Raw genomic sequence first — 22,639 nt, 5'->3', positions numbered from 1 at the left:
CCTGTACTCACTTTGTTTTTAAAGTTTTTAATTTACTTATGTGTATGGGTGTTTTGTGTCCTTGTGCATGTGCATCACATGCATGCCTGGTGCCCTCAGAGGCCCTGGGAGTCGAGTTACAGACAGTGGTGAGATGCCTAATGTGGTGTTGGGAATTGAACGCAGGTCCTCTAGAAGAGCAGCCAGTACTTGCAAACACTGAGTCATCTCTCCAGCCTCCTCACCCCCACTTCTTTCTGTGACAACAGATAAAGACACACGTGGGTTCTGGGATCAGACCCCGGTCCTCTGAAAGAGCAGCCAGTGCTCTTGACTGCTAAGCCATCTCTCCAGCCCCAATGTTGTTGATTTGACAGAAAAGAAAGAAAGGGAAGGAAGGAAGGAAGGAAGGAAGGAAGGAAGGAAGGAAGGAAGGAAGGAAGGGAGAAGAAATTACTTTTCCTCTGAGAAGACAGAGGTAGGCAACAGGCTGTCCTTGTGAGCGCCCTTGCAGGCCCCACGGTTCTACTTGTCCCTTTGAAGAACTGAGACTATTTCCTGACCCTCCCGATTGCACTCGAAGGCTGTCTTTAAATTCTGGGAAACAGGGAAAAGAGCGTGAGTTTATCTCAGGGCAAGGCCTAGATGAAGCCAGGCATCTTCAAGCAAACTCGGAAAGCCATTTCCACCCATGAAGTAGTGTCCCCCAGTGCATTCAATGTGTGCTAACCTGAGCTCTGTGTGTGTCCTCAGTCTATCCTCGAGGCTCCCTGGGGAATGAGTACTGTCGTTGTCCCCACTTTTCAGATTGGGCCAGCGATTCAGAGGTATGGAGTGGCCTTCCCCTGGGCGAGTAGGGGGAATGAATTAGCCACCAGTGTTCAGGTATGCCCCACCTGAAACTGTGCATGTCTGTGGTCACAGCAGGCTTGCCATGCATGACCTGAGGCACTGGGCCTCTGATTTACTCCAACTAACACTCATGTCCCCACTCTCCTTGCCTATGAGACCAGTTTGCTCAGTCTCTCCTCTCCTCTCCTCCCCTCCCCTCCCCTCCCCTCCCCTCCTCTCCTCTCCTCTTTGGTTTTTCCTTTCTCTATATAGTCCTGGTTGTCCTAGAACTCACTGTATAGACCAGGCTGGCCTTGAACTCAGAGATCCACCTTCCTCTGCTCCCCCCTCCCCCCCAGTGCTGAGATTAAAGGCGTGTGCCATCACAACCGGGTCAGTTTTGTTCTCTTTTTCTGGCTGCATTTCTCTCCCATCCCAAGTCCACCAGATCTGGCCCTTCTGCCTTTATTTCTAGGTTGTCTGGAACTGGCAGGAAGGAGACAAACTGAGGCCATCAAAATTTAATAAATTGAAGGAGTCTGTGTTCTGAGACTTGCTGACATCAAAATGTGCCTTGGCTCCACTGTCTGCCGGGCATCTGTCTTGGGGAGGTTGGGGTTCGGTGCTGCAGCTGCTCCCCTTCTCCCAGAACTCTGGTGAATAGTGGACAGGGAGGTTCTAACCTGCCGGATCCTGGCCTTGATCTAGAAGGGGAACAGTCATCTGGGAGCCCTCTGCACTCCTGGGTTCCCTTGCGGGGTAGCCTTCCCCATCTGCTCTGCAGGGGTACAGTCCCTGGAAGAAGGGAGAAGAGGGGGAGCCCAGGGCAGTTTCCCAGAGCTGACCTCCTCCTCATACATTGCAGTGACTCATACAGCCCCCAAATCCTGGAGGACAGAGTGTCTGTGACAGCATTCCCTGCCAAGTTTTGGGCCTGGCGCCGAGGTAGGGCCAGTAAATGTTTGTGGGATCTGGGAATGGATAGGCCTTGCTAGGGAAGAGAGCTGAATCTGGGATCCAGGAACTTCTCAGACACAGAGGTGGCCTGATGCAAATCACATGACTATGGGAAGCCACAGAACCTCTGAGCCACAGTCTCCTCAGCTGAAAATGGGGGTGTAACAGTGTGGCTGTTGAAGGGCAAGAACTCCTGGGTATAACATAGCTAGGACAGGGCAAGGGATCTGCAAACCTCTGCCACTGCTGACATATCTACCAAGCCTGGTCTGGACCCAGGAGTATGGGGCCCAGGTCTAGGAAGGACTGGCTAGCCCTTCCAGCTTATTTTTCCCTAGTTGATGTTGCGGGAGTATTGCCCCTCAACCTCACAGCTATGGAAAGAAGGTAAAACCTCTCTTTGTTTCTCTCTCCCTATGTTTGTGTATATTTAGAAGCCAATAGCTCTGGGTTCAAGTGTTTCCTCATTATTTGATGGTGTAACTTTGGGTAGGTCACTTAACCTCAGAGAGAGCCAGTTTCCCCATAGGTGAGAGGGTGCTGCTAGTTCTTCTCCAGATACATGTGCGAAGTGTGGGATGTGTCAGCTTAAGCATGGGCTGTGTACCAGGGGAGAACAATTGCGTTGAAAGGCCGAACTCATGTTGACCCGAACCCATCCTTCCCTGGGCATCCAGCTTGGGCCTGGGCATTCGGGGGTCATTGGTATCAGCTGACCTCCCTGGAACTTTGCATCTGAGGAGGAGAAGGTAAATGACCAGGGTGCGACAGAGGACAAGCTGTGGTCGGAACTTAATGAAGTGCAGTCTGATCTGGCATGAGGCCAACTAATCCATGGCTGCGGAATTGGTTCCATTAACTCTCTTAATGAGCTACAAAAGCTGGGAAAATGAGTGTGAGAAAATAATGGCACATGTCTGTGGCTCTAATTTGAAACTGTGACTAAGAAGTTAGATTTGACATCACTACCAGCTCCCTAAATAGCACTGGTACTCTTGAGGATACGGCCGCAGAGAGCATTGTGTGTGTGTGTGGGGGGGGGGGGGGGATAGGGACGTTGTAATGACTTTGGTTTTATAAGGTCCAAAAGCTTTTAAAGAAGCTCTTGTCACGCCAGTGAGGTGACTCAACACGTAAAAGTTCTTGCCACCAAGCACTTTTTGATTCCCTAGTACCCACATGATGGAAAGAGAGAATTAACTCCAGCTAGGTGTCCTCTGACCTCTTCCACACGCCTTCTGTGGCACACACGACCCCACAAGCACACACATGCACACAAGATAAAGTAAATTAGTATTAAAAGTATTAAAGAGTAAGAAACCCTTGCCTCTGTACCCTGAACGGACTGGGATGATGTTTGCACTCAGATCAGAGGTGGAGGCTTTGCTTCATGCTTTCAGCAGACAGAAACAGCCAGACGGGCACACCGGCAGGTGGGGGCCGAGGGCGAGTGCATTCACAACCCCACAGAGTGCAAGGCATAGGTTGGAACCAGGTGTAGTAGTGCACACCTGTAATGGTCAGCACTCGGGAGGCCAAAATGCAGGATCCAGGCTGAGTTCAAGGCCAGCCTGGGCTTCACAGTGAGTTCCTATACACAAACAAAAAGGCTAAGAAAAGAGTCCCACTATTCCAATGGTGTCTTTTATAAAGAGAGAGTTGCGCCTGTGGGAGTCACAGTCCCCAATCACTGTGGAATTAGGAGTCATAAGGGACCCTGGAGATGGCTGAGTTTACCAACTCTTGTCAGGGAGGATGTGTGTCGGGGCTGAATTTGTTGTCTTTTATTTTTTTAAAGTAACACAGTATTAGATTCATTATGGCATTCTCTCTCTCTCTCTGTTGCTCTCTCTCTCTCTCTCTCTTTCTTTTTGGTGTTTGGTTTTTCTGAGACAGGGTTTCTCTGTAGCCTTGGCTACGCTGGAACTCACTCTATAGACCATGCTGGCTTTGAACTCACAGAGATCTGCCTGCCTCTGCCTTCTGAGTGCTGAGATTAAAGATGTGCACCACTATGCCCAGTTCATTATGATGTTTTCTTTCTTTGTATTTTTTTTTTCCTTCTAAGACAAGGTTTCTCTGTGTAGCCCTGGCTGTTCTTGAACTCAGTCTGTAATCAGAGATCTGTCTGCTAGCTGCTAAGATTAAAGTCATGTGCCACCACCGATTGGCATCATGACGGCATGTTCAAACATAATTTGTTTTCATTGCTCCTCTTTCTCCCTCTTTTTCTATATCCTTCCCTTCCCCCTGCCACATCCAGTAGCTTCTTCCACATCACATGAGTTCTGTTACCCTCGGAGACCTCCTCTCCCCTAAAATGCCTGTCCCTTTCTCCCTCCCATGGACCACTTACCAGTTGTAGTGCTTTGCTTACCCATTAGCTACTCTGGGAGAACATGGGACTCCTACAGGGAGCACAGTCCTCTAACACTATGTTTGGGTCTTCTGCCTGCTCGACACTGAGCATACACAACCCTATTTCGTCAACAGTAGAGAATGCAGTGCTTCAGCTTCCTGTCTGCCCTGGCCTGAGGCCAGGATGAACCCTTGTAGGTGAGTGAGAAGGTGTTGAGGGGATGTACTAGTCCTTGGCATTGTCTCCTCTCTGTCCTCTGGCAAACAAAGCTTGGATCCCAAGAAAATAAAGGGGCTGGTTATCTTGGTACTTGGTGCAAGGTTCCCCAACCTAATTCAGTCTTTATGGGGGAAGCCATATTAGACATGTCCATTTGTGTCATCTGTGTCTTCTGCAGAACTATTGCTGAAGATGTTGCTGGAACGTTTTGCCTGTTGCCTTTCATATAAATTGCTTTTGGAGTTTGGTCTCTTGTAAAAGCTGTAGTGCTTACGTGGTTTGTTTCTTTGCCAAGACTACCAGGAAGCTCAGAATTAAAATTTGTCTTTGTTTATACTTAAAAAGTTAAATAGGTTTCTGGTAATTTTGTCTTTTCATTCTCGAGACAACCAGAGGCTTTTGTTTTACTTGACTTCTCTTGTGCTTTGGAATTATATAATGCCTGAAATCATGTGCCAAGGAGGAGGTGTGTGGAGATAACGGGGTTGGTGTCTCTGTGGTTCCTCTGTGAAAACCCCTCATGTTCTGTGTTATCCCCCCATGGAGCTGGGACCTCAGTGGTCTAAATGGAAGGCATCTAATAGAAGTTTCCAGGCTCTGTCTTGGGCAAGGCTGTCATAGATTGAGTTGTGGCGGCAAGACCATCATTCTTTCTTGAGACCCTCCTTGTGGCCAATTCTCTTCAAGTCACTGTGGAGAAACCTAAGCTGTTGGAAGAATTAATGGACATATGGATGAATCTCACTCTCTGAGAGTTCAAAGTCAGCATCAAAGAGACTGGAGATGCATGCATACCCAAATACCCAATCCCCGCCCTTTTATAATTTTTTAAAAAATGCTTCAAGATCCCCTGCAGCAGCAGTAGGCAGCAGAAATGCTGTAGGTCCCAAATGGTGGTAGTGGGCCATGTAGCGGCAGAGACAGCTGCCCGTCCCTGAGCAATGGCTGGTCCCAGGCAGGGAGACACATGGCGGGTGGGGAGAAGACAGAAACATGGATAGACAGGATATGCAGGGTGAGGTTGAATGTTTATTCAGGGGGCTATGAAGGGAGAAGGGAGAAGGGGGGAGAGAGAGAGAGAGAGAGGGAGAGGGAGAGGGAGAGGGAGAGGGAGAGGGAGAGGGAGAGAGAGAGAAGAGATAGACAGAAGGGGGAAGTGGAGAAGTGGGGAGAGAGGCAGAAGCGAAGTTGCCTCTCCGAGAGGAAGATGGGAAAAGAGAGCGAGCTCAGGCCGGAAGCTGAAGATCAGCCTGCCTCAGCGGATGGGGGAGGGAGTGGGCGTGGCTTGTCTCTTAAAGGGACCAGGGACCAAAACCATAACACACCCTACCCCATACTTTCTGCATACCATGCATATACCCCTTCACATGTACTTTGTCATGCATGCATACACCTACATGTCTATACATACATATACCTCCAGGTGCTTATACACCTGTTCACAGATTTATTTCGAATTTAGTTTCCTGAGTAGCGTAAGCCGTGACTTTCCAACTTGTAGCCTTCCTCTCATCTCTCCTTAGATGCCCTGTCAAAACTCAGTTCCCTTCCTCTCCCAGCCTCCACAGTGAGACTGGAGGCCCTAGGGCAATGACTTCATCTTCCTGAGCCTCTGTCTCCCTCACCTGCAAATTGAGGCTAATGGTTCCCACCCTGCTTGCCTCACAGGGTGGCGCCAAGCATTCCCAGGAGATAAAGGACATCAGTGTGTTTTGTAAACTGCAAGTTGTTTTCCAAACAAACAAATGCTACTATTGTATTCTTAGCCCTGAAACTCAAGAATCCACAGTCACTGGGTTTGGGTGGGAGTGGGTAGAATTTGGAGGTGGAGAAGTGTGCTTTCCTGAGACCCAGTTTTACCTGGGGCTGCCAGAAGGACACCAGCAAGTCACTGGCTTGCTAGGGTCTGGCCATCTGGCTGCCAGTTCAGAAGGCAGGAGGGAGAATTTGGCAAAGGGGAAGGCAAGGTGGCAACCACTACTTGAAAGGCTTAGGCTAGAGAAGTGTTCAAGGACATGTCACCTCAAATTCAGTGCTTTGCTGAGCTTCACTGGGGTCCAGACTTCAGCTATAGCCAGGATCCCTGACTCTTCAGAAGAAAACCTTATAGTGTATGTACACATATGTCCCGCTGTGTGTAGATGTTTGTGTGTGTCTTTTGGGGACTAGCTATAGTCGTGGAGCTGCCCAGATGTCATTGCTGGCACCCCCTCCCCAGCTTTGATGGACCCCTGAGAAACCCGGGAAGCAGGAGGCATAGGACTGAAATGGGAGAGGGGGGTTTCCTGTTGGTTTGTCATAAGCTCATTCCATAATCTTTTTGTTGCTACCACATCTGTGACTTGCCCATTATGAGTTGACCTGAGTAGACTCCAGTGTGTGGTTATGGGGCCCCTCCTTGGGGGCTGTAGCAGTGACAACAATAGGTACTTTGCAAATAGGTCTTGTCCAAAGGCTCCCTTTGTTACTAAGGCTTGCAGGAAAACTGGGGAAACAGAGGCCCAGATACGGTGTGAGAGAGATCTTAGTAGGTCCCATGGTGGGTGAGGAGCATGGGTGGGAAATAGAATATGCCATGCAAAGAGAGTTTGAGTATGGAGTTTATTTAAAGGGAGGGCATTGGGAGAGTAGGGGGAGGAAGGGAGAGATGGGGGGAGAGGAAGAGAGAGAGAAAGAGAGAGATTGGGAGTGGGAGGAGCTCTTCTTAAAGGGGCTTTTGCAACTGCACACAGTGCTGTGGCAGAGGGATGCCTGTGCCCAAGGTGCAGGGCCAAAGTGTACCTGGATACTAACACTAAGCACATACTAAGAATAGATTCTGGACCTCCTATCTCTGAGTCTGTGTTATTCTCATGCTTGGGAAACTGTTTAAAAAAGCATCATGTAGGGCTGGAGAGATGGCTCAGAGGTTGAGCACTGGCTGTTCTTCCAGAGGTTCTGAGTTCCATTTCCAGCAACCACATGGTGCCTCACAACCATTTGTAATGAGATCTGGTGCCCTCTTCTGGTGTGCAGGCACACATGCAGGCAGAACACGGTATACATAATAAATAAATCTTTAAGAAAAAGAAGGATCACGTAGAGTCATCTACCTGCATGAATGAAGTCAACTTGCCGTGGGGACTAGCGTAAGTTCTCCTGGGTCCCTGGAAGAGGGAGTAAAGTCTGGTTCACTGGGAAGAGTGGAGAAGGTATGTACCGAAGGTTTGAGGATCTCATGCCTGTCCTTTGTGGAGCCTGCCTCTTGTTCTTATCTTGTTCCCATGATGCACTGCCAGAGTTTCCCTCCTGTCATCCCTCCTTTGTGGAGTAATCACCTAATTTACAAGTAATATCAGAGACAGACCCTGCTCTGTGGGCTCACAGTTTGACAAGGGAGGCAGCGGGATGTTGGCCTTGGGAGAGATTGCGAGAACAGTCTTGTGATCAGGGACTAGTTACTTCCTCTCTTTGTGATTCAGTTTCTTATCTAAGAAATAATGATGACGATGTATTCTCCTAATATTTGTAACGCGTTCTGAACCGAACCAGGCGCACTGACAGTACAGTGTTGTGTATATTGTTTAAGGGGTGATCAAAGGAACCAAGCTAATTGTAGGCTGTGAGCATTGTGGCATGGGAGGTAAAAAGGGCTGTGACGTGGGAGCTCTCTGGGGAGCTGGGAATGTTTTCTATCTCCATTGGGGTGTGGTTGCCAGGGTGTGTGGGATTGTCTAAACTCATTGAACCAGACCTGTGAGACCTGTACATTTTAGTGACTGTAAATTATACTCTGTAAATAAACAAACAGAAACTGTACAGACAGAAAGAGAAAAATAAAGGGCGAAAGGAGGTGTTTTTTAGGAAGGATGGCCAGGAGGGCTTCTGGACGGAGGTGACATTCAGGGGCATCTTGGAGGAGGAGAAGGCTCCAGCTGTGGGAGAAGGTGAGGAAACTGCTGTCCTAAGATTTGGAAGCTGACAACGTAGTTCAGTTGGTAGAGCACTTGATCTCCAACACTTCCATAAACCAGGTGTGGTGGCACGTGTCTGTGATTCCAACTCTTAAGAGGTAGAGGCAGGAGGATCAGGAGATCAAGGTCATTCTTGGCTAAATAGTGAGTTCAAAACCAGCCTGGGCTCTATGAGACCTTGCCTCAAAGGGGAAAAAAAGGAAAAGAAAGAAAGAAAGAAATGCGTGGCAGTGGTGGCACACACCTTTAATCCCAGCACTCAGGAGGCAGAAGCAAGTGGATCTCTGAGTTCGAGGCCACTCTAGTCTACAGAGTGAGTTCCAGGACAGCCAGGGCCACACAGAGAGACCCTGGTGAAAAACAAAACCAGAAACAAAACCAAAAACAGATTTATGGGGTCAGAGAGATGGCTCGGTGAGTTTGAACCACTTCCTGCACAGTGTGGGTACCTGAGTTGGGAACCCCCGACACTCATGTCAAAGGTGGATATGGCAGAGCATGTCCGTAACCACAGTCTGAGTGGGACTGAGATTGTAGATCCTAGGGACTCCCTGGCCAGCCAATCTACCTGAAATAGGGAACACCAGATTCAGTGAGAGACCTTGTCTCAAAAAAATAAATAAATAAATAAAAAATTAGGTGATAGGACTGGAAAGATGACTCAGTGGTTAAGAGTGCCCACGTGGCAACTCACTGTCAGTAACTCCAGCCCCAGGGAATCCGACACCATCTTCCGGTTTCCTTGGGTACCAGGCTCGCATGAGGTACACACACATGTATGCAAGCAAACACTCTTACACATAAAATAAAAAAATATATATATTTTTAAAGTGGAGAGGAAGTGTGATGTTGCCGGGTGGTGGTGGTGCACTCCTTTAATCCCAGCACTTGGGAGGTGGTGGAGAGAAATAGAAGAAGACACTCATTGTAGAGCTCTGGCCTTCACATGTTCATGAGCAGGCAAGTGCACCCATACACACACATATGCTTACGTACAACACACACACACACACAGATTGGAGGCTATGCTGCGGGACAAATCAGGAGGCAGAAGTGACAGTCCAGGAGATTTCTTGGCAGCTGGACCCAAGTCCAGGTTCAGGATTCTGACCTGCAGAGAGAACAGAGGAAATATTCGTTGCTCTACTGGGAACAGCCATTCTCAGGGCCTTGGTACTGAATGGCTATTTAGTCTATGTGGGAAGTAGGGTAGGAGCCTCACATGGCTTCCTCTCTGATCTACTCCACCTGCTCCTCCCTGTCAGGCCCAGCTCTGAGTTTCTGTGGCTCTTCTGTGGCCACTCTCTTTCTTCCCTCATCCCTCTCTTCTTCCAAACTTTGCCTTCCTCCCTTCCTTTGCTCAGGAGCCCAGTGTTTCTTGTGAGGACCAGTCAGGAACCCCAGTTCACATGCCTTGCTTTTGTTCTGCACCTGCTCCCGACCTGACTGGTAAAACAGAGGGAGGGGCTGTTTGGGAGTAGCCAGTGCAGTCTGCTGGCCTGGACGAACTGTTTAAGGGCACGGAGGTAGCAGATCCTGAGGTGGGTGAAGACAAGTCTGGGTGCCGGGACGGAGGGTGTTTATCTAGAGGGCCTTTGGAAAGGAGATCTGTGTCCATGGATGGAGAAGAGGAAGGGCAGCTGACCCTGCTGGGCGAGCGTGGGCGAGCAAGCGTGGGGTTTCTGAGGAGAGGACTTGGGTGGGAATGAATGACAGGGAGGCAGAGTGAGGAGGGGGTCTAGAGCCAGTCTGGGAGGCCTGACAGACAGGTCAGACAGGTCAGCCTGGGGAGTGGGAAGTCTGGCTCACCTGGGGGCCTGTGACTGAGAATGAGGGCATTGTAGCTGGAACCAGCCCCGACACAGTGGAGGTGGGCCTCTGAGACAAAAGCCCTCAGCTCCGACAGCAAGAAGCCAGTGCTCCAACGTGGACCTCAAAGGTATCCTGAGAGGCCAGGCTCCATGGTATCCAGAAGTGGCCTTGGCCCACAACTGTTCTAAACATACCTACCCTGGCAGGGTAACAGAGGAGGGAACTCAGAACTGACAGAGGGGCTTACTAAGCCCTGGATCCCTGTATTTCTTGCGTTGCCTGTATTCCCAGGGTGAAACAGAAATAAACCCTTCCAGAGCTGGAGGAACAGCCAAAGGGCAGAAGATCCCAGAAACTACAGCTTTCCTCTCCCTTCCCTGGGACACTGCCCTATCTTTATCTGGAGAGCTTGGTTCTACAGCTGTCTTAACTGCGCCCTTTGTAAAGTGCCCCCACTCTCCTGTTTGGGGGAGACCGAGTCCAGTCTGTCCTAGGTTCCTCTAGGTGCTGAGCAGGGCAAAGACGATCGGAGCGCGGATCCTCAGCCTTCCTCAAATAAGAAAATATAACTGGTCGTTGGATGAGCAAGGCTGCTGGGGGTGGCTTGTCACTATTGTCCCTATTCTGGGCCCTCTCCGCTTATAAGCTGACTTCTTTCCCAACTCCCCCAGGCTCTCTCACTCCCAGGATTTGCTCATTTCCGATGATCAGTCTTCTGGAAGGCAGCCATAGCCCAAGGCTGTTAACCTGAGCGAGATTCCTGACACTCATGCCCGTTTTACTGAGCGGAGTCTGGTGGGGGTGACTCTGTCATTACTACATTTTACAGGGCTGTGGGCTGTGGCTTGGAGCTGTGCATACTTATTTAAGGTCGCAGTAAGTACTGGATGAATTCAATCCTAAAACTACATCCAACCCTATGCAGTTGTCACTTTCCTCAGTTAGAGTCCGCTCTGCCCCAGTCGATTCCTGCATTATAACCTGGGGTCTGTAGGCTTGGGATGAGGGTGAGCTCGCCTTGACCTGGCTCCAGGTCTCTAGCATCAGCTCCTTGCTCTGCACAGATCGCAGGGAGGCTACAGAGTTATGTTGAAAACCAGAGGTCATGGCCAAACAGCTAACTGTATCTTATTTTTTTAATTTTAATGAGTACATATGTGTGTGTGTGTGTGTGTGTGTGTGTGTGTGTGTGTGTGTACTTAGAGGTCAGCTTACAGGAGCTGGTTCTTTCCTTCCACCATGTGGGTCCCAGAGATCAAACTTAGGTCACCAGGCTTGGTAACAGGCACTTTTACCCACAGCCATTTCACCAGCTCCAAGCAACTCATTTTAGAAGCACTTTTCTTGGTAGTGACAGTTTTCTTCCTGCACCCACTCCTGGAGAATGTGATGCCTTAATTACTTACCTTTGCTCCTATGGGAATACGGCTGTGACTCTCTCCACTCAGGGTCAGGTCCCGGGGGATAGAAGGATGGACACAGGCCTCCATGCCTCTTCAGTCTCTGAATATATGGTTCCAGCACCTTCTCTGTGTGCTGAGTTTTCCCTTCTGCCTTTCTCTAGCATCCCCACATCCCCATAGAGATGCTGGATTAGGGACATGAGGAGTCACCAAGGGCCTGGCATATGCAGATCCCAATCAGCCTGGCTAACTGGGCAACCCTGTCATCAATTGTAAAACTGAGGCTCAAAAACTATGTGGTCCATGGCCTGCGGCCCCATGTCTCACATGTTTCACCACAAACCTTGCTCAATCTTTACTTCATTTGCTTCCCCTGAAGAGAGAAGTAGGGACTTTTCTGACCTCTGAACTCTAGCCTGTCACCCACCTCCCAGGGCGCTCTAGACCCATTGGCGGCGTTGCTTGTGCCCCTTAAGTTCAGAGGCTCACTGGACCATAAAGCAGGGAAAGCTGAATTTGAATTTTTACTCTGCCCCTCACAGCTAAATCCCTGGTGCTTCGGCAGGTTCCAGGCCTCATTGAGCAAAGGGAGGGTGGGGGATACGAGCCTGATGCCCTTGGTGCCTGCTTCCCACAGCTCCTGTATGACAGCCCCAAGGCCCGGCAGGAGGTAGACCACCACTGGCAGGCCTCGGGCGGCCCCCACATCGTGCGCATCCTGGACGTGTATGAGAACATGCATCATGGCAAGCGCTGCCTCCTCATCGTCATGGAATGGTAGGCAGGTGCCCTCCTTACCTTTGAACCCCTCTGGTGTTCTTGTGCCCCCAGGGTCACCACAATCCAAGGACCTTCTTCTTCAGATAGCAGCTCTGAGTGGCACTCCAGCTCTTGAGGAGTCGTGGAGTAGGCAGTCACAGGCCTTGGATCTGTAGAGCTGGCCACCAGGGTATTTCCACAAGGGCAGAAAAAAATACATCCTCAGTTCTCTGTTGCCTTCCTGGACAGGACTTCCACTCTGCGAGGAGTTGTCAGAGACGGCTGCCAAGCCCTGACTGTGTGGGCAGGGAGCTTTGGAAAGGAGCAGGATAACACAGCTCCTTGACTTTCTCCTTTCTATGGGACTTGTCCTATTGGATGGTGGGTGATGAGGCGTGGGGACAGGAGCCATGGCCTCCTCCATCCTGGACTTGAGCCATCAGCACTAGGGTACAGCCTTAGCCTTTCTCAGACCCTGTGTCCCCTGCCTGGGTTCTTTTTGTCTGCCTTTCAAGCCTCTCCTTCCATAAGTTAGCTAGCTGTTCAGATTTGGGGTTTAGACCCTGGCTCAGTCACCCACTAGCGGTGGGATTGTGGGTACCCACTAAGCTTTCTGGATCTCTGTAACTCAGACAGTAAATGTGGAGGAAGAGCGTCATGAGGTGTTCACCCCGAGCTTGTTCCAAGCTCTCCCAGTCAATCTTCATGACTCCTGGAGGTTGGTGTTATTATTCTCTTTTAACAAAAGAGGTAGCTGAGGGAAAGAAGGCGACCAGGGTTCTGTAGCGATGTGCACAGAGGGTGGAACTCAGGGCATAGCACACACCGAGCACGCGGAGAACAATGGGCCATGGCGATGACAACTGATGTCTCATTATGCATATGGGGAAATACCTTTGGATAGGGTTGGGGGTGTCCAAGGTCTCACAGCCAGACAGAGCCAGCACTACAGGGAGCATGGGAATTTCCTAGCAAGGATCCCACCTTGTCTTAGTTCCAAAAGTTTAGATCAATCCACCCAAGTTGACAGCCACTATCTGGCAGGTTCTCCAGGGCACACGGGCTTAGGCCTCTGATCCAGAGCAGAGTTGAACAAGACAGGCAGAGAGAACAGGTACTCACTTCTCCACCTTTCTGTCTTGCAGCATGGAAGGTGGCGAGCTGTTCAGCCGGATTCAGGAGCGTGGTGACCAGGCTTTCACTGAGAGAGGTTTGTGTGGGCCCTGGGACCGGTGAGGAGCTAGTGTGGGAAGCCCTACTGGGGTTGCTATGAGATATAACCGGGCAAGGCCTGCCCCTCGCTGAGCCTCAGGATTCACAGAAGAACTAAAGACAATGGGACTGAATGTCCCGTCCCCTCAAAGGGTTTGTTCTTTGAATCTGTAACTTTGTAGGTAGACTACCTACGGTCTTGAGGTGGAGAACTCAGAGGCTTTTGGTGCTGGCCCCCGTTGGAACTGCTATGAATTAGTGTAGGCCTGAGGAAAGAGGCCTGGGTGGGCTCAGAACACCCTGGGAGGAAATTTGTCTGGGTGGGTAGTTAGGATGGAAGACCTACCTGGCTTACAGGACTGCCATCTAGTGCTGGTTTACCAGACCATGCTGAAGAGAGATTATGGGTAGGTGACCTTTAACTGACATAGTGTCCCCTTTCCTCTCGTGGTGCCCGCAGAGGCTGCAGAGATAATGCGGGACATTGGCAGTGCCATCCAGTTCTTGCACAGCCAGAACATTGCCCACCGAGATGTCAAGGTGAGCTGCCAGAACTCAGCCCGCAGGACGGCTCCCAGCACTCACTGAATTCCTTGCCTCAGCTTCCCTGCTCGCTCGACTGCTCTTCTCTCTCCCATGGTACAGCAAGCACACTCATTCTGCTCTTGCCAGATGGACCTCCTTGTTTTCTTCAAACACTGGGTAATCCCAATAGTAATGAGAATAACTGCCTACTTCCAGCCAGTGGGCCCCAACAAGGTTCTCTTTATATATAGGTATATAATTTTATTTTATTTTATTTTTTTACATGCCAATCCCAGTTCCTCCTCCCTCATCTCTTTTAATGTTCACCTGGCTCTGTGGGATGGGGCCATTACCCATTTCACAGACAAGCAAACTGAGGCTCTTTGAGCATTAACTGTCTTGCCTTAGGCTTAGTTGCTGCATGGGGAATCATTCTTTTGTTCACTTGTTCAGCAAGAAATTTTATGACCATCAATGTGCCAGACCTTCAAGAGGGGGCTGCCTTATAGTGTCTTATAGGGTCTTTGGTGAAGTCACAGATAGCATTTAAACAAATTAAGCTACCAAACAACAGCATTTAGCTAGAAGCCATTTTCTGACTGTTTGAGAAAGGACTCCAGGTGGTCCCAGGGCTGGGCCCTCTGGCTTTCCCAGTGATCAGGCTTGAAACATAGGAAGCACAACGCTCCAAATTTTCTTTTCTGGGAAAACTAAGGTCTTCTGGGCAGCCCTCCATACACATAGCTATATGCTTACACACACATAAGCATTTGTGTGTGAGCCACTATTAGCACAGCCTGTTCCTCCTTGCCTTTACTTGGCTTATTTCCTCCTAAGGCTGGACCTCGGAGCGTGGAGAGGCTAGCTGACGTGCCTCTCTGGTGAGGGCTGCCAACCCGTACAGTTACCCTTTGATTTAGGATACATGCACAGCCAAAGCAGATCCACCTTCTAAATCCTTGCTTTATTTTAGCCCCTGAGTCCCCTTTTTCTTAAGGGAAGAAAAATCTGCGGAGCAGAATATGCTAAATCGCTTCTCTGTTATTCCAATCCAAGGTCAGATCGTCTCAAGCAGAACCTAGGAAACAGCTCCTGCTGGATCCAAACTGGAGCACTGCTCTTCCACCCGAGTTTTGCTTGGGTGTCATCCCTCCTGCTCCTCGGCATAGGCCTGGATCCTACCTGGTCACTAAAAGCCAGCTTTCAGGGCTGCCTCCTCCACGGAGCCCTGCTGGCTGTCCCCATCTGCCAGGCCCATCTGTGCTTTGCATCTAGGAAGATTTCTTCCGTGTGGCTCCTGCTCCCCTAAGCTACCTCAAGTGGACCTAGCCTGCTGGCTTTGTGGGCTTCCTTCTGGGTTGGGTGTGGGACTGTGCTTGGCGATGATGCTGGCTCATGAGCTGTTTGCTTCCTACCTCGGCATCTTTTGTGGCATTTCCTGGTATTCACACCGACTCAGGAATAGAAGTTTCTGCCTAGGGGCTTTCTATGGTACCTGGTCATTCATGAACACCTGCCTCACTTTTCTCTCTGTGAATGAAGGTATCACCTCCAACCCATGTGACCATGGTGACCAAGGTTCAGATGTTTTCATAAAAGCAGAGATGGCTCATCATGTATTGGGATGGAGGCAGGGATTTAAGGTTACTTTGGGGCTCTGCCCCCCCCCCATGGTACCTTCCTCCATACCAATGCTTTCTTTCTCTTCCGGATGCAGCCTGAAAACCTCCTCTATACATCCAAGGAGAGAGATGCTGTGCTTAAGCTCACTGATTTTGGCTTTGCCAAGGAAACCACCCAAAATGCCCTGCAGACACCCTGTTACACTCCCTATTACGTGGGTGAGTCTTGTAGCATGTGGCTTGCATTCCCCCTTGCTGTATTCTGCTGTAGACCGGGGCAGCCAGTGGTTTGTGGGAACCAAAGTGTTAAAGCCTGATGAGGAGGGAGGAGGGAGCACTCTTGTCTGCATGGAGGCGGGTGACGTGGGGGGCCGGAGGCTGCAAAAATATTCTTCCAAACTTCAGCTTCTGCTTTTGAAAATAGATCCAGGAAAATTCTGGCTGTGGTCTGTGAGCTGAATGACATCACAGCAGCTCTAAATATATATGTGATAAAAGGCTGCCATCAGCTCGGGACCAAGCCCAACCGCGGTTGTTTTTCTCCGGTTTTCATCTTCATATTCAGAAAGTGGGCAGGCCTTTTCGCCTACATTAGAGGGATACTGGGTACTAGTCACCTGCCTTGTGGGAAAGGGTCCCTTGAGCCAGGAATTGGGTGGGGCTTGGGGGTGTCTGCATACTTAGGATTCCTGGGAAAGCTCCAGGCAGCCTCCAATTGCCAAAAGCCCCCGTAACAAGTGCCCCTTCCCTGAGAGTAGGGCAGTAACTGAAGCTTTTTCCCTTTTGGGAGAACAGCTAAGGGGTAGGAAACTCCAGAAATGGCCCCCTCCTTATTATCAGGGGGTATTCTGCAGGACTTTAATATTAAGTCTGACCTGCTGATCTCACTGCACTGGTTGGAAAACCCAGGCCAATGGATGGGTATCCGAGCTGACAATGGATGGGTATCCGAGCTGACAATGGATGGGTATCCAAGCTGACAGTGGACCGCAGAAGTCTGTGATCTAGACTGTACGTTCAGGGAGACAGAGACACAACACAATGCCTCTGACAGACTGAGACCCTCTTTGTCCCGGTAGGGCCTCATCAAACTTGAGGCTGGCTTTCTTTCCTCCTCTTTCTTACCAAGTTGAGACTGACAGAGGGGCCCTTAAGTAGCTAGGGGGCTGTCAGAGAGCAGTTTCTTTTTTTTTTTCTGGGAGCTGTCTCTCCTCCCCCTACTTCACACACATGCTGCCTTCCCAGAAGGTGCCAGACGCCAGTCTGCTCTGTCCTACCTCCCAGCTTGGGTACCTGTTTCTCACCTTACCCAGGCTTAAGACTCCTTCCTAGTTCCCAAGACCCTGGGGGCTGAGAGATCTCCTATGCTCTCTGTTCTGGCAGCTCCTGAGGTCCTGGGTCCCGAGAAGTACGACAAGTCATGTGATATGTGGTCCCTGGGCGTCATCATGTACATCCTGTGAGTATCTGTCCTCCCCTGACCCACCCTACTCTACTCTTCCATGCCCGTTTAGTGCCATTCAGCGTCTCACCCCTTGTGTCCTTTGGGACATGTCATCCTTTGGTCAGGCTGTCTTTTGTTTCTTGTGTCATGAGACATTCTTTGCGACTGCCTCATGTCAAGGCTGATGGTATTCCTGGGATGTGTTCAAGAGGCCGCAGGGGCTGGTGTTATTGCTGCGGTGTCTGGCTGCCTGTCTCCCTGCGAAAGGAGAGGACAGTTCTGCCTGACCCTTGTGTGCCCAACCCTTGTACCAAATGGCCTCTTCTCTTTCCCAGTTTGTGTGGATTCCCACCCTTCTACTCCAACACCGGCCAGGCCATCTCTCCAGGGATGAAGAGAAGGATTCGCTTGGGCCAATATGGCTTCCCTAAGCCTGAGTGGTCAGAGGTCTCTGAAGATGGTGAGTGAGATTCTCTGCCTAACCTGGTCTCTTCAGCCTCCGTTTTGGGAGATATCCCTTTGGCTGTCAAACTGACCCGTGTTTAAATCCTAACTATGTGAACCTAGACAAGCCATCTGAACTTTAAAGTTCAGTCTGTCTTTCTTTCTTTCTTTCTTTCTTTCTTTCTTTCTTTCTTTCTTTCTCTCTCTCTCTCTCTCTCTCTCTCCCTCCCTCCCTCCCTCCCTCCCTCCCTCCCTCCCTCCCTTCCTTCCTTCCTTCCTTCCTTCCTTCCTTTTTTTCTCTGGTTTTTCGAGACAAGGTTTCTCTGTAGCTTTGGAGCCTGCCCTGGAACTAGCACTTGTAGATCAGGCTGGCCTTGAACTCACAGAGATCCACCTGCCTCTGCCTCCCAAGTGCTGGGATTAAAGGCTTGTGCCACAACTGCCCAGCTCAAGTCTCAGTTTCTATATCTGTCAAGTGGGATCAAAATTTGTCTCCCCAGCCAGGTGTGGTGGCACACACCTTTAAATCCAGCATTTGGGAAGCAGAGGCAGGCAGATCTCTGTAAATTCATGTACAGTTCCAGAACAGCCAGGGCTATATTTAGAGAGATCTTGTCTTAAGGGAAAAAAATGCTTCCCCAGGACCCCCTCTTTCATATATTCCTTGTTCATACTTTCCTTCCTAGGTAGCACAAACAATTCTGCCTTGTAGTTATCTATTGTTGCTTAACAAATTATCCTGAGTGCTTAGTGACCTCAAACGAGACACAATTGCTAGCTCACCATTTCTGATCATGAAGAATGTAGGAGTACTTATAGCCCTGTCGGACAGAGCTTTTGATTCATGTGGAAGGTTGAGGGACTGCCATTCACTGCTCCCCTCTTTTCTGGGTCCCCTAGCCAAGCAGCTAATCCGCCTGCTCCTGAAGACAGACCCCACAGAGAGGCTGACCATCATGCAGTTTATGAACCATCCTTGGATCAATGTGAGCATGATCTTGGCCTGGAGTAGGGCTGCCAGGCTGGACGGTGGTAGCCCTGGAGGCCTGGGTGCAGGGCTGGACTGGAGCCTTGCACAGTGATGTCTGGTAACACCCCACCTATAGCCTGGCTTTGCTACTGTTGCAGTTAGGCTCCTTCCCCCCTCTGAACCTCTATTTCCCCACCTGAGAAGGGGAGAAGGGTATGTGGTGGTGGTAATCTGTGCTGTACCATGCAGTTCCAGCCTCTGATCCATGGGTTTGGGCTTTCTTCTAGCAATCAATGGTGGTCCCACAGACCCCACTCCACACAGCCCGGGTACTACAGGAAGACAGAGATCACTGGGATGATGTCAAGGTGGGTAGATTCTTTCTCAGTCTCTAGACATTCCTGGATGGCATCTCCTTAGCATCTGGAGTTTGGCTCTTCCTCTGTGACTAGAGGATGTCAGTGACTGCCCCAGTGATCCAGCCAGGGCAGGCCACTGAGCAATGGACTGCTACACTTTCCTATTTAGGGTGGTGCTCATGGGGCACTCTTAGTGAGGAGATTTTAGGCCAGGGCCTCCATGAAAGGATTTGGGGCCCAAACATTGGCCAGAAACTTTCTTATGACATTTGTGATAGGAACTAGCCTTGTTTCAGATGTAGTGGGGAGGGTCAGGTTTGTCCCTGAGATAGCATTGTAGAGTATTGGGGTATCCAGGGTACAGTCACAAAGCTTCAGGCTCTTGGGGACCTAGGGAAATGCCATTGTCTGCAGGTCTTGTGGTTCTGTGCAAATGCCATTGGTTCAGTTCTCTGTCCAAGTAGCCTTGGTGTGGACCAGGGAGTCATCTGTTTCTTTTGTCTTTGTGAATAAGCTCAGTGTCCACCTGAAAACAATTGTAGGGAGGGTTGTGTCCAAGGCCGAGCTCAGAGTGGGCACTGGAGCAGTGATGTCATGAGGGTGCTTCCCAGGCACGAAAGTGATGACTTTTAATGTTAGGCTATCCTGACCTCTTCTGTCCCCCATGCTAATGGTACACAGGAGGAGATGACCAGTGCCCTGGCCACCATGCGGGTGGACTATGACCAGGTGAAGATCAAGGACCTGAAGACCTCTAACAACCGGCTCCTCAACAAGCGGAGGAAAAAACAAGCAGGCAGCTCCTCAGCCTCACAAGGATGTAACAACCAGTAGCTCACGGGGGAGCCAGAGTGATAGACTGCGGTGTTTCCGAGGAGGCTCTGGCCAGGAAGGGCTGGAGTCATTTTTATAACAAAAGGATAATTTTGTTGTCTTAATGTATCACATTGAACTTGAGGATAAAGAGCTTGGCCCAAGGGTCCCAGCCTAAGCTCAGGCCCTAGAAAGCGTCTGGGCCCCTGGGATGGGGAGCCCTCTGCTACAGCAGAAGCAACTTTGGCCACTGTGGCTTGAGTGAGGCCACAGGTCTTCTACTTTAGCACTTGGCCTTACTTCTAGGCCACTGGGAGTTGTGGCAGAACTACCTTTTTTCTACAGAGACACATCCTGCTGTGTGGGCAGATGGGTCTGGCCTTGAGAAACGTATCTGACCATTGGTTGCTATGGTGACCAGAGGCCATGTTGCTGTCTATGAATACTGAACAAAGGAGGAAGGAGGGACAGTCAGGAACCTGCCTTCTTGGGGAGGTTTTGTTTCTCTCACACTGGCTGCCCCTCCCCAGCCTCACTTCTGTTTGGTCTGCCAGAGGCTGTATAGTCCAGCTTGCTTATTTCTCTGTAGCACCAGCCCACAGACAGTCTACTAGAGTCCCTGAGGCTAAGAATCCCGTCACTGCCCCCCAATCCCAAAGGTAGCTTCTCATCTCAATTGAAGGTGTGCGTATGCGTGTTGGGGAGGTGGGTATCCTTAACCTTTTTCCATTTTGGAAAACATCACTGTGATGAAAGCCCCCGCCTCTTCCCGCTCACCAGATCTCAGGTAGGAAGAAGTCCCTCTCTGCTGATGGCAAGGGCTATTCCAGGGATACTTGGCTCCCTGTTTTCCAGGACCTCGTTTTCTACTGGAGATCAGACCCGAAATGATGATGGGCTGACGAGCCATGCTCACGAGGTCTGATCCCAGCTCTAGCATGAGTCAGATCGGAGAGGGTCCTTCTTGGCTGACCCCAGACTTAGCCAGCTCTGCCCTGCCGTGTGCCAGGGTAGCCTCCAGGTGCTGAGTGTTTGATAGAGGACCTGACAAGTGCCTGGCATTCAGCCTTGTTCCTAGATCCCGGTCTTTCTCACAGGCTGGGAAACCTAGCTCATAGCAGCTAGGACCATACTGCTGGACTTTCTATCCAGATATTAATAAACATCTTTTTAACATTTTTCAGTGAATTCTGGGTTTCTTTTTGTGTACCTGAGTGGACACAAGTGGTCAAAAGCAGCTCCACACCCCTACTAGTGACCATATCCCGGCTGGAGAGGGCGCCTCCGGCCTGGTAAACACACCAGGCTGACTCCAGCACCTCTGCCTCATTCATTGTAGAAAGGTCAGAAGGACTGAGGGGTGGCAGCTGCCACATGCCTCCAGCTCTGTGCCGCCCCTGTGCACTGTGTGTGTGACACCCACCCCCGGCCCTGTGTGTGCCAGAGTCTGCCCACAGTGGCCACCCCCAGCTGCGTGCCAGCCTGCTGAAGGGCGGGCAGAGTGCCTGCTGCAGCGCGGAGCTATTTTCAGAAGCTGCCAGGTTTCATTTGGCAGTGAGAATATTGGAGAGGGGAGGGGTGGTATGCTGGAAGACTGTCTTTTCACCATTCCAGCAAGAGAGCACCCTCACCCCTCGGGAGCCCTTGAGGGCAGCCTCAAGGGGCCCTCACTGTGGCATTTCAACCTCCAGCTTCAATCTTGAAACCTCCCAGTTTCCCAAGAACTCATCTGGCTCAGGCAGGGCTCGCTCCTCCTCAGCTGCCCCTCTTTCCTTAGGGCCTGGGGGAGGGTGAAGAGATGTTAGAAGGCAAGCCCTCCAGAGATATTCTGCTGCTTCCTAACCTGCTGGCCTTGGACAGGTCTCTCGGCTTTCCTGACTTCTAGATCCTCAACTGAGAACTGCAGATGAGGGTGCCCATCTCACGGTGTCAGCTAGGGGGTTGGGGTAGATACCATTTGTGCAATACTTTTAAGAGGGTGCCTGGTACATGGTGCAAACCTCGTCCCATTAGCTACCCCGGTATCCACATCCATTTAGAAGGAGAGGACCTAGAGTGAGGAGGGGAGCTCAGTCCAGGCCATTTCTACCTTTGGGACTCTGCATCCAGAAATCAGATCTTCCATATTTATGGGGTTTCACGTCCAAGGACTTGCTCTTCAGGTTAGCAACATGTGCTTTTGGGGCCTTTATTGCCACTCTGTACTTCAAAGGCGGGTGATCAGATGACTTTGAGGGTCCTCATAGAGCCTGTGGTTCAGGTTAACATTCCTAGTGTGCTGAGGCTGGGGCATGCTGGTCATGTAGGAAGGTACATATAGCACACGAGGTATAGATGGATTCTTTCTTGGCTGCTGAGTCTCCGCTATGCCTGAAACTTGTAGGTACGGGGCAGACAGCAGGAAAAGCTTCAGGCGGGGTTCTCACCTCACGGAGTTTTCACTGGGGAGGAGGCAGAGGATACTGGGTGACTAATAGGGGCTAAACATCCGCTGGTGGACACCCGCCAGGCACTCACCTTAAGTACTACACAAATGTGTACTATGGAATCATGGCTCATGTGGTCTAGGAGGAAAGGCAGATTAAGCCAAAGAGAGAGTTGAAGCAACCTAGAGGACAGAAAGGGCACCTCATAAGTTTAAGAGTAGAGTGTAGGGGTAGCCCCAGCCAATCACCTTGCTTGTAGGGCGGGGTCACCTGAGGATATTTTTTACTAATAAATATTGCTGGTGTGCTCTCCCCCGCCCCTTCTGCTTTTCTGTTCTCCGCTGGAACCACGGGTTCTATGAGTCTTTCCCTAATTAAAGCTAAAGATATTATTATAATTTCTGTTTGCCTTCATTTATGTTGCTACAGTAGAGCAGCTGGGACACTCAGGGACAGGTAGAATGCCCTAGGGCTCTGTCGTCTCCCTAGGGCTGGCCTTGATCATCTGCTGTACCCACCTTCTCCACAGGTGAGACCACAGCTGCAGACATC

The 22,639-nt window shown here is 50.4% G+C and overlaps 1 protein-coding gene across 1 annotated transcript in view; it reads left to right on the top strand.

Annotated features, from left to right (window-relative positions):
• The window catches only part of Mapkapk3 (MAPK activated protein kinase 3), a 32,182-nt gene extending 11,333 nt beyond the window's left edge, over positions 1-20,849 (top strand). The window contains exons 3-11 of the mRNA XM_050139454.1: positions 12,151-12,290; positions 13,418-13,482; positions 13,945-14,024; positions 15,727-15,850; positions 17,015-17,090; positions 17,411-17,535; positions 18,420-18,505; positions 18,777-18,857; positions 19,530-20,849. Coding sequence (XP_049995411.1) covers positions 12,151-12,290; positions 13,418-13,482; positions 13,945-14,024; positions 15,727-15,850; positions 17,015-17,090; positions 17,411-17,535; positions 18,420-18,505; positions 18,777-18,857; positions 19,530-19,682 — 930 coding nt within the window. The 3' untranslated portion in view covers positions 19,683-20,849. The remainder of the gene's footprint in view (positions 1-12,150; positions 12,291-13,417; positions 13,483-13,944; positions 14,025-15,726; positions 15,851-17,014; positions 17,091-17,410; positions 17,536-18,419; positions 18,506-18,776; positions 18,858-19,529) is intronic.
• Positions 20,850-22,639: the final 1,790 nt, after the last annotated feature.

Source organism: Alexandromys fortis, unplaced genomic scaffold (assembly GCF_014885135.2).
Source record: "Alexandromys fortis isolate MF-2015 unplaced genomic scaffold, M_Fortis_MF-2015_v1.1 scaffold_36, whole genome shotgun sequence".
NCBI classification, from domain to species: Eukaryota; Metazoa; Chordata; class Mammalia; order Rodentia; family Cricetidae; genus Alexandromys; species Alexandromys fortis.
The sequence above is the reverse complement of the archived record's forward strand: the minus strand, read 5'-3'. Positions and strand labels throughout refer to the sequence as shown.